A 13,850-nucleotide genomic window follows, 5' to 3' on the forward strand; every position below is an offset into this window, starting at 1 on the left:
ATTTTCCGAATAAAAACTTCATTTATACTAAACATCTTCGGGGCTAGAGGGCGCAACGCGCCTGGAAGCCCCACTACCTTTTTTTTTTTTTTTTTTTTTTTTTTTTTTTTTTTTTTTTTTTTTTTTTTTTTTTTTTTTTTTTTTTAGAATCCTTGACAGATTTTCAATTTGACACCTCAAAAATTGAATTGTACTCAACATATAAGAGACTGAAAATTGAGGGGAAAAATTTTGGGCTGATCTCTGACAGTTTTCAATTTTTGATTACAAATCGCATGATTGTCCGTTTGAAATAAATATTTTTTTACTCTCTAGCTCATCGATCAATGCAAGACAATATCTCTGCATAAATAATGTCGGATTAAACAATTTTAAAAAGTGACTTGAAAAATTTCTGAAAAATAAATATCGGTCAATTCAAAAATCGTCAGAATGATTTTCGAACCGAATTCTGACCAATCAAATGGGTCTATCGGAATTAGTATAAAAACATTAGAAAACAAGTGAAAATTCTTATTATTTTTCAACAATAGTATTTTATTAGAAGTTAAGAGCCATAAATAGTAATACCTATAAGTCTTATATGTTTAATGTAGGGCTGTACAAGATTTAAAAAAACATTGCCGGGTTACCGTAGAGGCCTAAAAAAATCGCGCCTCGGCGGCAAGCCGCCTCGGCATTAAGAATGCGCATCTAAATTTTTATATGTCCTTCTTTCTTTTATTTTTCCCTTCCCTTTCTTTTCTTTTTCTTTTTTTCCCTCCTCTTGCTCTCATTTACCTTTTTTTTCCTTTTCTCATCATTTTTCAAAATTTTAAATTTTTATCAAAAATCTTGCCTATAAAAGCAGACTATGGAACCTTTTAATGCCTCTTAATCAATATTATACAGCATAAAGCATATTAAATGAAAGTAATTACGTATAAATTTATTTTATTATCTTATTTATTAATTCTTTAGCATGTATTGTTTAATATTAACTTTTCTGTACATTAAATATGATATCTCCAAAGTATGAATGCCTTGTAACGAAACGAAAACTTAATTTTATGTTGAATATTTGTCACAAACATTAGATTATTAAAATATATGTTGGATATCCCTTAGTATGAGACTTCATGACTCTTGTAGTCTAACGTGAGCTTTGGATTGCAAGCTCTGTGGTTAACGAACATAAATTAATTGTAAAGTTTTCAAAATTTTTCATCGTTTCTATCAGCATCTATTTTTCCTTTAAAATAATATATTTGTATGAATACAATATTTAGTAATTTTTTTATTTCCCATAATTTCATTCAAAATTTCAGAAAAAATTAATTTCTATTCAATATTATTTCAGCTTCAAAACACTTCATTCTTATAGATGTTGATTCACTAAAGTGTGATACTCAATGTCTTATTTCAATGAAAATTGTTCTGCAAATTTATTTCACTTTTGACCTCACTTTTTCCGTAATTCAATTTTTTACTTTTAATATTTTAGATCTTCATAATATCATTTGAAAAATTAACCATATAAAAAAATCAAGTTATCAATTCACTTTTTCCGTAATTCAAAAATCAAAAATATAAATAATATATCTTTTTATCAAATATTATTATTATATTCTATGAAAAATGAGGTCCGGAAATTTTGCGGATTCCCGTAACTCAATTTTACGGAAAAAGTGCAGTAAACTATTCAAAATACGGAAAAATTGGTGTAAACTAATGATTTTACGGTAAAATCACGGAAAGTCCCGGAAGAATATATGTGCCTATATGAAATTATACAAAAATGAATCAAACGCATTTTAAAAGATTGTTCTTGTATTATAAATGCTATTCGCAGATTTATTAGTTGAAGAAAATTACCAAATTTTTGCCGATTTACAAAAAATGATTTACAAAGCATATTTTTATAAGGCTTTAAAAATCTTTAAAATGTGACCGGTGACGGAAATCCATGGTAACCAACCGCGGTTCCCGTTTGGAATGCCATAGTTTAATGCCGATTCATGTAAATCGAATCAAATAAAATTTGATTTTGAAATTGTTCAGATATAATTATGCGAATGTCAAGAAAATGTACAACAAAAATAATTAAAAACAAAGTTTAATAAATACAAAACGAAAATACAGAACAAACTAAAGATCTGATGCGGCATCAAAGTCAGAATCCGTAAAGAAGTAGTCATCTCTATCATAATATATCCCGAAGTATATCATAAGACCAATAATTATCAATCCAACTAATATAATTAAAAGATAAATCCACCATCTTGAAAATGATGAATTTACATTGACTCCGCGAGACATATGGTCCTGTATATTATGTAATACTTCGTCCCAGGTCTCTTCAGCAACGATATCCCTTGAAACCATCTGTAATTCTCCGGAAACATCAGAAAGGCTGCTCCAATACTCAAAACTCTGTTTGTTCTTTAAATGGCTAGCTTTAATAACTCTATTACAAAGCTTTGTCTTTTGTAAAATTTCTTCAGATAATAATCCAGCATTTCTTAAAGATTGGATTGAAACTTTAGTAACTGAGTAGAACTTAGGTGTTGGATTACCACTAAAGAAGTTCGAAAGTATAATATTCAAAGCTTTTTTGGATTGATCATTTAATTCTTTGTTTGCGCAAGAAATTTGGATTACAATACCAAGGGCATATGGAGCAACCGGACTCTTTGAAAATGCTATCTTAGAAATTGTGTCTTTCTCTCTAATTATGGCTTCTGTAATTTCTTGAGCGGCAGGAACAAGATTTGTAAGTGCTGATAAGCGAAATAGCATTTCCCATGATCCGTCATCTGAAGTTGCTATTTCATTTTGAATTATTGGAGTGTAATAGCTAGTTTCAAGTAATTGATCTAAAGCTCTAGATGTATCTACTTTAGTGGTTAACACCATCGCATATAATTTTCTGTACTTATAGGATTTCTCGCTATTTGGATAGCATTCTGCTGTAATTAGCTTGAAAATGTCAAATCTATCAAGAAAATGCACAACTGATTCGTCTTCGCGAACAATAAAGTCTTTCACGAACTCAAAAACGCATTCTCTATCTATGTTCTGTATAATTTTCTCGAAATATGAATGGCTTGAGAAGATAGGAGTAAAAGCATCATATGCGTTAAAAATAATATTAGGAAGTAATCTAAAGTATGTTTCGATAGTTTCGCTGGAGTATTCTGATATATGAAATGCAAATTTAAGAACGAATTTTGACAATTTTGTATCTTTTAATAAAATTTTCTTAACATTGTAGTCATTTGGACAAATAATCATTTCGCACCTTTGCTGAATGATAGGTTCTACTTTCTTAATTCGAAATCCGAATGTAATAATCCCATCATAATATTCAATAATAAAAGCAATGAGATTGATATTTCTTTGATTCCATAATGTTTCAAATTGTGGGTGCTTTAAAGCAACGAGGAGTCCACATTTCCCTGTAATAACTAGTTGGGAAAGATCTACAGACTCATCCATAATTTTTTTCAATGATAACTATTTACGTTTAGGTTTCCAGAGTTTGAATCTTAATTAATGTGCAAATGGATGCACATTTAAGTAATAGTTTAAATATTAACAAGCAGCCTTTTTAATGGACCGGTACTTGGTTCCATGGCGAAGCTGAATTAGAAAATATTTTCTAATAACTCTTTATCATAATAAAAATATACTCCTATATTGTTTGCATGACTAATTTTTAAATTATTTCTCAATGGACTCAAAATTTCGGCTTTCTGGTCCTGTATGGAGCATCTTCTTGTAATTCCTGAAATAGAGCTGCAAAGCATTCTAGAACATCAAATGAACTTGATACAACCACTATTGGGAGTGCTTGCTTCAATCTTGTTAACAAAAAGAAAATTTAATAGGATATCATGGATGATGCATGTGCGTAAGTTGGCAAACATATGTATAATGGTGTTTATGGGTACTTTCTATATCATTCATGTTTTAATAACTCTAGAATTCATTAATAAGGAACGATTTAAAAAAAAACGTGAAAATTTCAAATTCAGTAACATTTTTGATATAAAACATAATATGCATCAATGAAAAATTTGAAAAATTGAATTTATCATAAAAATTTCATTGTCATTATTCAAATTTTTTGAATTAATTTATTAAATTTCCAATTTTTTTCGAATGAGTATATTTAATGAACTTATGGAAATAGGTAAAGATTATAATGATTTATCAAATGCAATATTCAAATTACGGACAATGGATTGCGATGTTACTAAACAAATTTATATAAAATGCAGGGAAATAATATTCAAAACAAAGAATCATTTTTCATCACGCATTCTTATGATGTTAAATACAGCAGCGAGATATAATAATCGATACATTAAAGCATACTGTGATATATTCAGAAAAATTTATATCGAATTTCAACCAAATTTGAATAAGTCGTTTTCAGATCTTTTTGACTGCATAACATATGAAGAATACTATAAAAAGGATCCATTTGATTTCCTTCAAGAGAATGAAATTATCAAAGCAATTATGGAAGATGACAAAGAAAAATTGAAAACAATTATAGATGGAGACAATTTTGATAAGAATCAAACAATAAAAAGTCGTTTCTTCCCAAACCCGGAGGATGGATTATCTTTAATTGAACTTTGTTGTTACTATGGATCTATTGAATGTTTTATGTTGTTAAGAAAGGAGCTTGCAACACCAATTACTCCTCTTTGCCTTCAATTTTCAATTATGAATGGAAATACATACATCATGACTGAAAGTTTGAAAGAGCAAAAACCAGATGAAGAATGCATGAAATATGCAATTATTTCACACAATATTGATATGATTAATTTTCTACAAAAAGGATATGAAGTAGAAATAAAAATACAAGATTGCAATGATTATCATAATTATGAAGTCTTTTCGATTTACTTAGATCAGACAAAAAATTTCGAATCTTCATTAGTTTATTCAACCAACTTTCCCATTTCATCTCTTTGTGAATATCTTATTTCACATGGTGCAAATGTCAACGAAACTGATGCAACCAAAAATACTTCTTTACATCATGCAGCAACATATAATTGTGAAGGAATTGCAGAAATTCTTATTATGAATGGAGCAAAAATAGAAGCAAGAAATAATTGTGATGAGACTCCTCTAATGTATGCATCTCTTGCTGATAGTGTAGAAGTAGCAAAACTACTTATTTCTCATGGTGCAAATAAAAATGCAGTAGATAAGATCAGGGAAAATTCTCTCATGAAAGCAGCAACTGCCAAAGCTAAAAATGTAGTTGTATTTTGGCGCCATGCCGGAATATAAAATGAATTTTGAGACAAGAGGCGGTTTCGCGGGAAATTTTGGCGGGATTTTTTTCATTTTTTTAATGAATCATAAAGAAAACATCCTCGCTCTTGCAAAAAAATGCAAAGACTGTAAAAAATCTACGAGACATTGGTAAAATGCTTCGGTATGGATGCTCCTAGCTATTCCACTGTAACGTATCATGTTAGGATGTATCACTTCATGAACAAAAAGGCGCCCATCATAAAAATTGACAAAAAATCGCCGGATCAAAGAAAAATCAAAGCAATTCTTCAAGCGCTAGATGAAGACCCAAGAGCATCACTCAGAAGGATAGAGGAGATGACAAAGATACCACGTACAACAGTCAGTTATTATCTGCACAATTATTTGAACTACAAACTAGCGTATACACGTTGGGTTCCGCACAACCTTAATTCAGTTCAAAAAAAATCTAGAGTCCAATCTTCGAAAGAGCTCCTCTCTATATTGGGTGCGTATCAATCCAAGAAGTTTCGCTTTTTAGTAACAGGGGACGAGTCTTGGTTTCAATATGCAACAGAAGCCAAAATCATGTGGATCCCGAAGGATGAAAATCCGCAAACATTCCCGAAGAAAAAAATTGACACACCAATGATGATGTTGTCGGTTTTTTGGGGCGTGAATGGCATCATCGCAATTGATATTCTTCAAAAACCTAATACGATGAATGCTCAGTATCTAATTGACAATGTTCTTACTCAAATTATCAATTCTGATGAGTTTGAGAAATCCAAACAACAAAAACAAAAGTTTGCAATTCATTTTGATAATTCAAGAGTTCACAAAAGTCATAAGGTAATGAATTACTTGGTGGAAAACAATGTCAAAGTTGTTCCAAACCCAATTTATTCACCTGATATTGCACCCTCTGACTTTTATTTATTCGGCACGCTAAAAAAGAGAGCTGAAGGACGCGAATTCGCGAGTCCAGATGATCTTGAAAATTTTGTAAGAGAGCAATTTGAGCAATTTTCTCATGATGATTTAAAGCGTGTCTTTGAAGCCTGGATCGATCGCTGCGAACGCGTGATTGAATCCAATGGTGATTATATTTAAATAAACTTTATATATATGTAACTTGTTTATTTCTATTCGCAGTATTCAGGTTTGTGCTAAACACACCTTTGGACACCCTATAGATGTCAATACGAAAGATGATAAAGATAAAGCACCAATTGTCAATACAGCACGTCCAAAAATTAATTTTGGTGAAATCTGGAAAATCGTGATAAAATATGTTAAAGCTTTCTGTGAATGTTTTTCTGGCAATTGCGATCCTATGGATTATTATTATTATATGTCATGGATTGAAATAAATGCATAATTATTATTCAAAAAAAAAGTTAAACCCATATCAGTAATATGTACTAAATGCTTTTATATTTTTTCCTAATTAAAGTCTCTGAATTTGAAAAAAGTCGAGTTGGACTAAAAAAATGTGTATCGAGAAAGGTAGTCTCACGAAAAATCTGACGGTAAAAATGTGTATCGAGTTTTGAGAAATTTATCTAAAATTTTTGGTTGATGTCCAAGGAAGAAACTAACCAAGCCCATTATGACAAATTGATGGAGATCCTCACAGGGTACAATGATGTCTACGATGCTTTGTACAGGCTGAAAACAAATGACGAAGAAAAATTAAACAAAACCTGATTGACTCTTATCGAATTCCGCCTGGTGAGATTATCAATAAAATATCTCAACTTTCAATTTATAACAACCGCTTCATGAAGTCATATTTAGCGATTGTCAAACAAATTGTTGACGAATGCCATCTAAATCAGGTCAACGAAATCAGCAGAGTTTTTAATTACCTTTTCTACAAAGAATACAGTATAGTATTGAATGAAAACGATGCAAAAATTTTTAACGATTTTGAAGATTCTCATTATTCATCTGATATTCACGAACAAAAAACACTTCACAGATCTATTATGGATGATGACAAAATTGCATTGGTAATTTTTACAGAAGGAGAAGAATTTGATAAAAATCAAAAATTAAAAAGTGAATTATATCCATATTCAGAAAGTGGTATTTCGTTACTTGAATTATGTTGTTATCATGGATCTGTTGATTATTTTAAGATCTTAAGAACGCAATTTCAATCAAAAATCACTCCAGATTGTCTTAGATATTCGTTTTTGGGTGGAAATCAAGAAATTATAAATGAATGCTTGAAAGTACAAAAACCAGATGATGAATGCATGGAATATGCAATTATTTCACACAATATTGATTTTGTTACATTTTTGATGAATGAACACAACATAAAAATTAATTTAAAATTGTGCTGTAAACACAACAATCTTCAATCATTTTTAGTTTATTTGGATCAAACAAATAACATCAACACATGTTTTGTTTATTCTCCGAATTTCCATCTTTCATCACTTTTAGAATATTTTATTTCAAATGGTGCAGATATCAATGCTAAAACTAAAACCGGATGTACCCCTTTTCATCATGCAGCCAGAGATAATAGGAAAGAAACTGCAGAAATTCTTATTTCAAATGGTGCAGATGTCGATGCTGAAGATGAAGATGGATGTACCCCTCTTCATTATGCAGCCAGTAATAATAGGAAAGAAACTGCAGAAATTCTTATTTCAAATGGTGCAGATGTCGATGCTGAAGATGAAGATGGATGTACCCCTCTTCATTATGCAGCCAGAAATAATTGGAAAGAAATAGTTGAAATCCTTAATTCAAACAAGACAAGACTGTCATGTTGAATTTCGTAAAGGCAAAGCTTCAAGAGCGGGTCGCCTAGGTTTCATTCAATTAAAAATGGTACCAAATAATGGGTTATGCAAGATATTGCAAAATATTTTTGATAACTTGTATAAAAAGTGTAAACTTCACAATACACAATAATGTGTTATCTGGATACTATATACAGTTACAAATATTATTGCCACTCAAAAAATCAGGATATCAATTTTTCTCTAAATCTAGCCTTGAAATGTATATTAATTTTACTAAATATACACATTATATTATATGCTAATGTTATCGTCCCTATTAAACAAGTATATAACGTGGCATATTTTTTTGGATCCCACTTTTTCTTGAGGGTCCTGGGTATTATTTCAAACAATTGTTCATAGAAACACTTATATTTGAAATATTGTCTTTGATGAATTTTTGGGGAATTTTGAATAGTCTACAAAATTTACAATCGGTTTTATATTGTTTTCTTATCAAAATCAAACCCACTCTTCAAAAATTGAATCAAAACCGCCAGGACCTGTCAAATTTCCTGGACCCGGAAAAATGTGCTACGTTATAATATATTCCTCCAAAGTTCGTTCAATCTCATTGAAAGGGAAGACAAAAAACTATTTTTACATATAGCTAAATCATAAAAAACAATTTTCCATATGAGAAAGCAAAAATCATATGAGTATTCGAAATATAAGCACAATAAACAATTTGCTTGTTTTCTGGTGAGCAAAGAGCCAGAAAATCACAACTGTAGCATATTGTAGTGTAATTCTCTTGATATTTTGCATAATTTGAAATGAAATTGGAGAACTTCACAATTAAAGAAATTCTTTATTAATGGTTTTGATTATTTATAATAGTCAACTCCAAACTTTTTCAAATGCACAAAATATGCTCAGATTCAATTTTAAATAATCGTTTTTGCGCCCCATGTAAAACCCGGAAATTTATTGAGATTCATTAAGTCTCTGGGGGCTAGGAATATCAAGTGTAAGCTAGATCGACGCATTTTTCAAAGAAATCGACGATAAATATTATTTTCCTTCCTGCTTCAATCCACTTCAAACGCAGCAAAGGGAAACAATCGATATATTAAGTCCTATTTGACTTTAATTCAAAAAATTTAAGAAAATAATTCTTATCTGCACGAAGAACATGTTTCATCTAATGGTGTATATACTCTAAAGAAGCATTTTAATATTCAAGTAAACAAGCAATCTAAATCCAAAATCAGTGACTTATTAAAATCAATCATCTATGATGATGCGAAATTACTTGCTTCTCTCTCAGTAAAACACATATTACCTCGTGATATCATCAACTTTAATGGCTTTCTGTGTGTAAGAAATCAGTTAAATCTGTTTGAAACGTGTTGTTATTACGGCTCAATTAAATGTTTCAAATATTTGAGAAATCAATTCAAAATACCAATCACAAGAAGTTGCCTTGAGCTTTCATTTTTAGGAGGAAACTCCGACATTATTAAAGAATGTTTGGAATTTCAAAAACCCGATTCTAATTGCATGGAATATGCAATTTTGTCTCAACGATTGGGTTAGATTTTTAATGAATGAACATAATATTCCAATCGATGTCGATCAATGCTTCAAATATGATAATATCCAAGCATTATTTATGCATTATGAACAAGCACAAGATATCAAAAAATTCATTGTTAAATCAAGTTATTATCTCTCTTGTGTTTGGGAACCAATTTTTTCTGCATTGTCTGATATTTTTGATGAAAAATACAGAGGACATCTTAACAGTGCCAAAAATTTTGCAACTTATGAACGTGATGGATTTTATGATGGAGATCTCAACATCGATGATTATTAAGGAAAATCTATTCTTTATTATGTTGTAGAATATTTTCAACAAGTATATGATTTTATACTTGAAAATGAACCAGATCTCGTCTTCGTGCAAGACAAAGAAGGAAAGACGGCTCTTCATTATGCAGTAATTAGTGGTGATATAGATCTCGTAAAAGAACTAATCTCTAATGTAAGTGCTAATATATGTGATAAAGAAGGAAAGTTGCCCCGTCATTATGCTGTAATAAGTGGTGATGTGAAAATGGCATTAGAAGTCATAGATAAAACAATCAATATAAGGAAAAGGGATAATAATAGGAAGATTCCTCTTCATTATGCTGTAGATGATAGAGAAATGCTCGAAGCCCTAGTTTATGATTATAATACAAGGACCCAGTATTACCAACTAGAAGATGCTTTGGAATGTAAAGCTTCTGCCGATTCATGCATACAGCACTTCATTAGTGATTGGGAGTATGGATCGTGGGAACCTGGAGATGACTAATTCCAGAGATTATGAGCATAAAACTGTAAAATTAAACTATCTATTATAATTTTTCATTGTTTTTTAAGGGTGCACACGAGAGGATCACTTAAACTTCAGAATTTAGAACCTTATTTTTAGGCATTATCTTGGCTACCTATTTAGGCTCGAAAAGCAAAAAATATCAAAAAATACAACTTGACTCCATTATGACCCTTTCATTGAGGTAGTTTTTATCCGCTAGTATTTTCCCTTTGAATCTCTTTACAATTCGAAATCAAATTCAAAACTCAGTAGAAGAAAGGAAGAATCGACTTACTACGGTTGTAATACGAATAAATACATATATTTAATTATTTTTATTTACATAATAATTGTTTGAAGCTCATATTCCATCAAATTTTTAAATAAAAACATTAAAATGTTGAAAATGTTCATATATTTTAATAGGGTTTTGGCACTTTATTGAGGAATTACTACATACATAGTCGAACTGAACTTGATATTTTGAAATTTAAATTATTTATCAAAATTAAAATTTAACTTGAAATTTAAATTATTTATCAAAATTAAAATTTAACTTGAAATTTATAATTATTTAGTCATATTTTGCATAATTCTAAGTAGATTTTGTAAAAAATCAAGAAAGAAAAATTTTAACGTGCTTTATTTTTTCTTTTTTATAATAATACATATTATTATATAATTAACATATTCATAATGTTTCACCCTTTCAAAAATATAATCCTCCTCCTCTCAAATAAACGTACATACGGGTGGCCTCTTTTTTCAAAAAATTAAAATTTGAAATTTTGGGCTCAAATATTAGAGATTTTTTCAACCTTCAACGATATATGTTGTCTATATCAGACCTCCTTTCTTTTTGATACTTAACATTGTTCCTAAATCTTAGCAGTTAAGGCTGTTCTGAAAATATTTTTTTTTTCGAAAAAATTCGAAAAAAATTCTTAAAATTCAAAAATCCCTTAATTCCTGAGGATTTTGGAAAAAAGTTTTTACATGAACATGTGTATATTATATGAAGTATATTGATAAGGTAAAAATCAAATTTTATTGCATATTCATCGAGAAAATAAACTAACGAATCCCTCAAAATTGAGAGGGTAATCCTCCTCCTCTCAAATAAACGTACATACGGGTGCACCCTTAAATAATAATCAAAAAAAAATCACTATTTTGGTTTCATTTCCAAACAATGACATTAGATCAAATAGTATTTGAAGTATCATACATCATCAAAAACTGAAAAGAATATTTCTTTTTGCAGGAAAATAAAATAATGAATTCATTATTTCCAAACATCTAAGCATGAAACGAAATTAACATATTTTCATTTATTAATTAAGATTAAGCTGAAACAAATCAATTTCAAAAATATTTCTTATCAAATTTTTATTTTATCTATAAAATATCGAAATTGGGAAATACAATAGCATCGAATTTTCAAATTTTAGGTCTCAGTAAGCTCCAGTTTTAAGGAAACGGATACTTTAAAATTTAAGAAATAAAAACATATATTATATATTGGAATATATATATATATATTCTGTTATTTTCAAACTTCTTAATCTAATTATAATTGCGGAAGGCAAGTACATCTCATTCATCTAGAGAGATCTAAAGGAGCTTTATATAAATGTGCCAAATGAGTTTATTGAAAATGATATTAATATATGAGAGACTCTATACATACACGTTCATTTCTATCAGCGCGCAGGCCGTGATAAATAATGGATGAAAATAAAATTAACATAACTCATAAATGTAAATAATGATGTCACTATTGCGGGCCTGAGCGAAGCGAAGCTTGCAAAAGTTGCATCAAGAATTACATGATGCAAAATAAAATATATGCAATTTTGCGTTTTGCACACTTAAGTTTTAAAAGTTTTATTTAACATGGAATCACATGTCTCAGTATTACATCAATGATAGTTATGAATTAATTAAATTTTAACAACTTTAAGGGGCACTTGTCACTTTCTGACATTCTCTCAATTTTTTTGGAACACAAGCTTTCCATCCCAATATTCTAAGGACAAAAGTTAATATTTTCGGTCAGGAGAAAGTAAATATAAATCAGTATATGGTATCTAATATGTCTGCTATAGTTTTCTGCTATTAAAATAAAGATATATTGATTTTTTTCATAACTTATCAGAAAGTGGTAAGAGCACCCTTAAAAAAATAAGATTGATGCATATGTTATACATTTATTAAATTTTTGTTTCAAAGAAAGACAACAAACAAAAAGGTACGGACACTCCCTTCTAACCAAAATTTTGGCCTTAAACTCCAGCTGCAGGCTATATATATTATGCATATGTAGAATACGTAGTTTGGAGAAAATCGGCAAATACAATCTAGAGTTATATCATCATCCAGAATCATCGAGAAAAATCTCTTAAATATCACGATAGTACAATCCAGTACAAGTAGCATATCAGTGCTATATCATAAAACGAATTATATATCAATATAATGCCGTATATTTGATTCAATTTACAATATTGGTATAAAATTGAAGCTTTCTTTATCATGCACTTAGTACTAACAAGTTCAAGGATTTCATATGTCTACTACAATTTTAACATTGCATGTTGAAGCTTGTAATATGAAAATAAATAGACTAAAAATCTGTTTTATACTCTTTTCATCGACGTGTTTTACTGATTTAGCTCATATTTGTGAACACTGTAATACAATTGTTATAAAATTTCATAGTATTTGGTAAGATATTTGTGATCAAAAATATGAGTATAAAATAAACATATAACTCATCATATTATATGCTATTAAATAAAGTTGCGATACTCTTTCTGCTCTGAGTCATAGTTGAAAATTCCCAAAAAAATTCAAAAAAAGAAAAATGAGAATCAAATATTTGATTTTTCACCTGAAAAAATAGATTTAGAATATTTTTTGGAAAACCAACTTGTTGTATTATTATCCATATTTTGAAGTTCAATCATTTTGAAGTGCAAATTTGCAATTTTTTTTTGATTCTGATATTAAATTTTTTCATTCTTCAACTTAAAGCTGGTCAAATCTCAGAAATTATGATAAAGATGATATATATCATACAAATTGCAGATAAATTAATAATGATTTTATTTCTATAACAACAAGTCAATATAATAAATGTATCTAAATGTATTCGTTAATTCCTGGTAATGGTTATTGATTATGATATCAAGCAATAACAGTGTGATAAGATTTCAATTTTCAATTTGGAATAAACCTCATGAAATCCAAGTAATTGTTTGGCAAACAAATATAATTCGGTAAGGAAAGTCAAAACACTTCTGCAAAACTGCATCAATGCATTTTAACATCGCAATTTAATCTCTACACAAAAATTGTATTGACAGATTTACTGTATATTTCAACTGTGCATTTACCATTTGAATGCGATTTATATATCTGATTATCTAACAAAAATTTTGGTTGGATACTATCGAATCGAAATTTCATTTTTTAAT

At 29.3% G+C, this 13,850-nt stretch overlaps 4 protein-coding genes and 1 pseudogene across 5 annotated transcripts, besides 11 other annotated features; 4 read left to right on the plus strand and 1 right to left on the minus strand.

The window, feature by feature from the left end:
- Window positions 1–108: part of a mobile genetic element that runs on past the window's edge.
- Window positions 8–108: a terminal%2Cinverted (terminal inverted repeat of Maverick-3 transposon ID:TVAGG3_0304750).
- Window positions 109–593: 485 nt separating this feature from the next.
- Window positions 594–785: a mobile genetic element.
- Window positions 786–1,730: 945 nt separating this feature from the next.
- On the minus strand, window positions 1,731–3,964 carry TVAGG3_0304970 (uncharacterized protein; the record flags this gene model as incomplete). The annotated part of the gene is made up of 1 exon (XM_001325606.1): window positions 2,128–3,477. The coding sequence occupies one exon, from the start codon at window positions 3,475–3,477 to the stop codon at window positions 2,128–2,130; it is 1,350 nt and encodes a 449-aa protein (XP_001325641.1).
- A 1,301-nt stretch (window positions 3,965–5,265) lies between these two features.
- Window positions 5,266–6,375, plus strand: TVAGG3_0304990 (annotated as a pseudogene). The gene has a single exon. A coding segment is annotated over exon 1 (1,110 nt).
- Window positions 5,266–6,455: a mobile genetic element.
- Window positions 6,428–6,455: a terminal%2Cinverted (terminal inverted repeat of Mariner transposon ID:TVAGG3_0304980).
- A 591-nt stretch (window positions 6,456–7,046) lies between these two features.
- Window positions 7,047–8,054, plus strand: TVAGG3_0305000 (protein kinase protein; the record flags this gene model as incomplete). Its single annotated transcript, XM_001325608.1, has 1 exon — window positions 7,047–8,054. One exon carries the CDS (start codon window positions 7,047–7,049, stop codon window positions 8,052–8,054), a length of 1,008 nt encoding a protein of 335 aa, XP_001325643.1.
- Window positions 8,055–8,741: 687 nt separating this feature from the next.
- Window positions 8,742–8,874: a mobile genetic element.
- Window positions 8,875–9,612: 738 nt separating this feature from the next.
- Window positions 9,613–9,885, plus strand: TVAGG3_0305020 (protein ubiquitination; the record flags this gene model as incomplete). The annotated part of the gene is made up of 1 exon (XM_001325609.1): window positions 9,613–9,885. One exon carries the CDS (start codon window positions 9,613–9,615, stop codon window positions 9,883–9,885), a length of 273 nt encoding a protein of 90 aa, XP_001325644.1.
- A 240-nt stretch (window positions 9,886–10,125) lies between these two features.
- On the plus strand, window positions 10,126–10,368 carry TVAGG3_0305030 (protein ubiquitination; the record flags this gene model as incomplete). The annotated part of the gene is made up of 1 exon (XM_001325610.1): window positions 10,126–10,368. One exon carries the CDS (start codon window positions 10,126–10,128, stop codon window positions 10,366–10,368), a length of 243 nt encoding a protein of 80 aa, XP_001325645.1.
- A 67-nt stretch (window positions 10,369–10,435) lies between these two features.
- Window positions 10,436–11,514: a mobile genetic element.
- Window positions 11,515–12,330: 816 nt separating this feature from the next.
- Window positions 12,331–12,362: a mobile genetic element.
- Window positions 12,331–12,362: a terminal%2Cinverted (terminal inverted repeat of tvBac_53III transposon ID:TVAGG3_0305050).
- A 163-nt stretch (window positions 12,363–12,525) lies between these two features.
- Window positions 12,526–12,551: a mobile genetic element.
- Window positions 12,526–12,551: a terminal%2Cinverted (terminal inverted repeat of tvBac_53III transposon ID:TVAGG3_0305060).
- Window positions 12,552–13,850: the final 1,299 nt, after the last annotated feature.

This window comes from Trichomonas vaginalis, chromosome V, assembly GCF_026262505.1.
Source record: "Trichomonas vaginalis G3 chromosome V, whole genome shotgun sequence".
In the NCBI taxonomy this organism is placed as follows: domain Eukaryota; phylum Parabasalia; order Trichomonadida; family Trichomonadidae; genus Trichomonas; species Trichomonas vaginalis.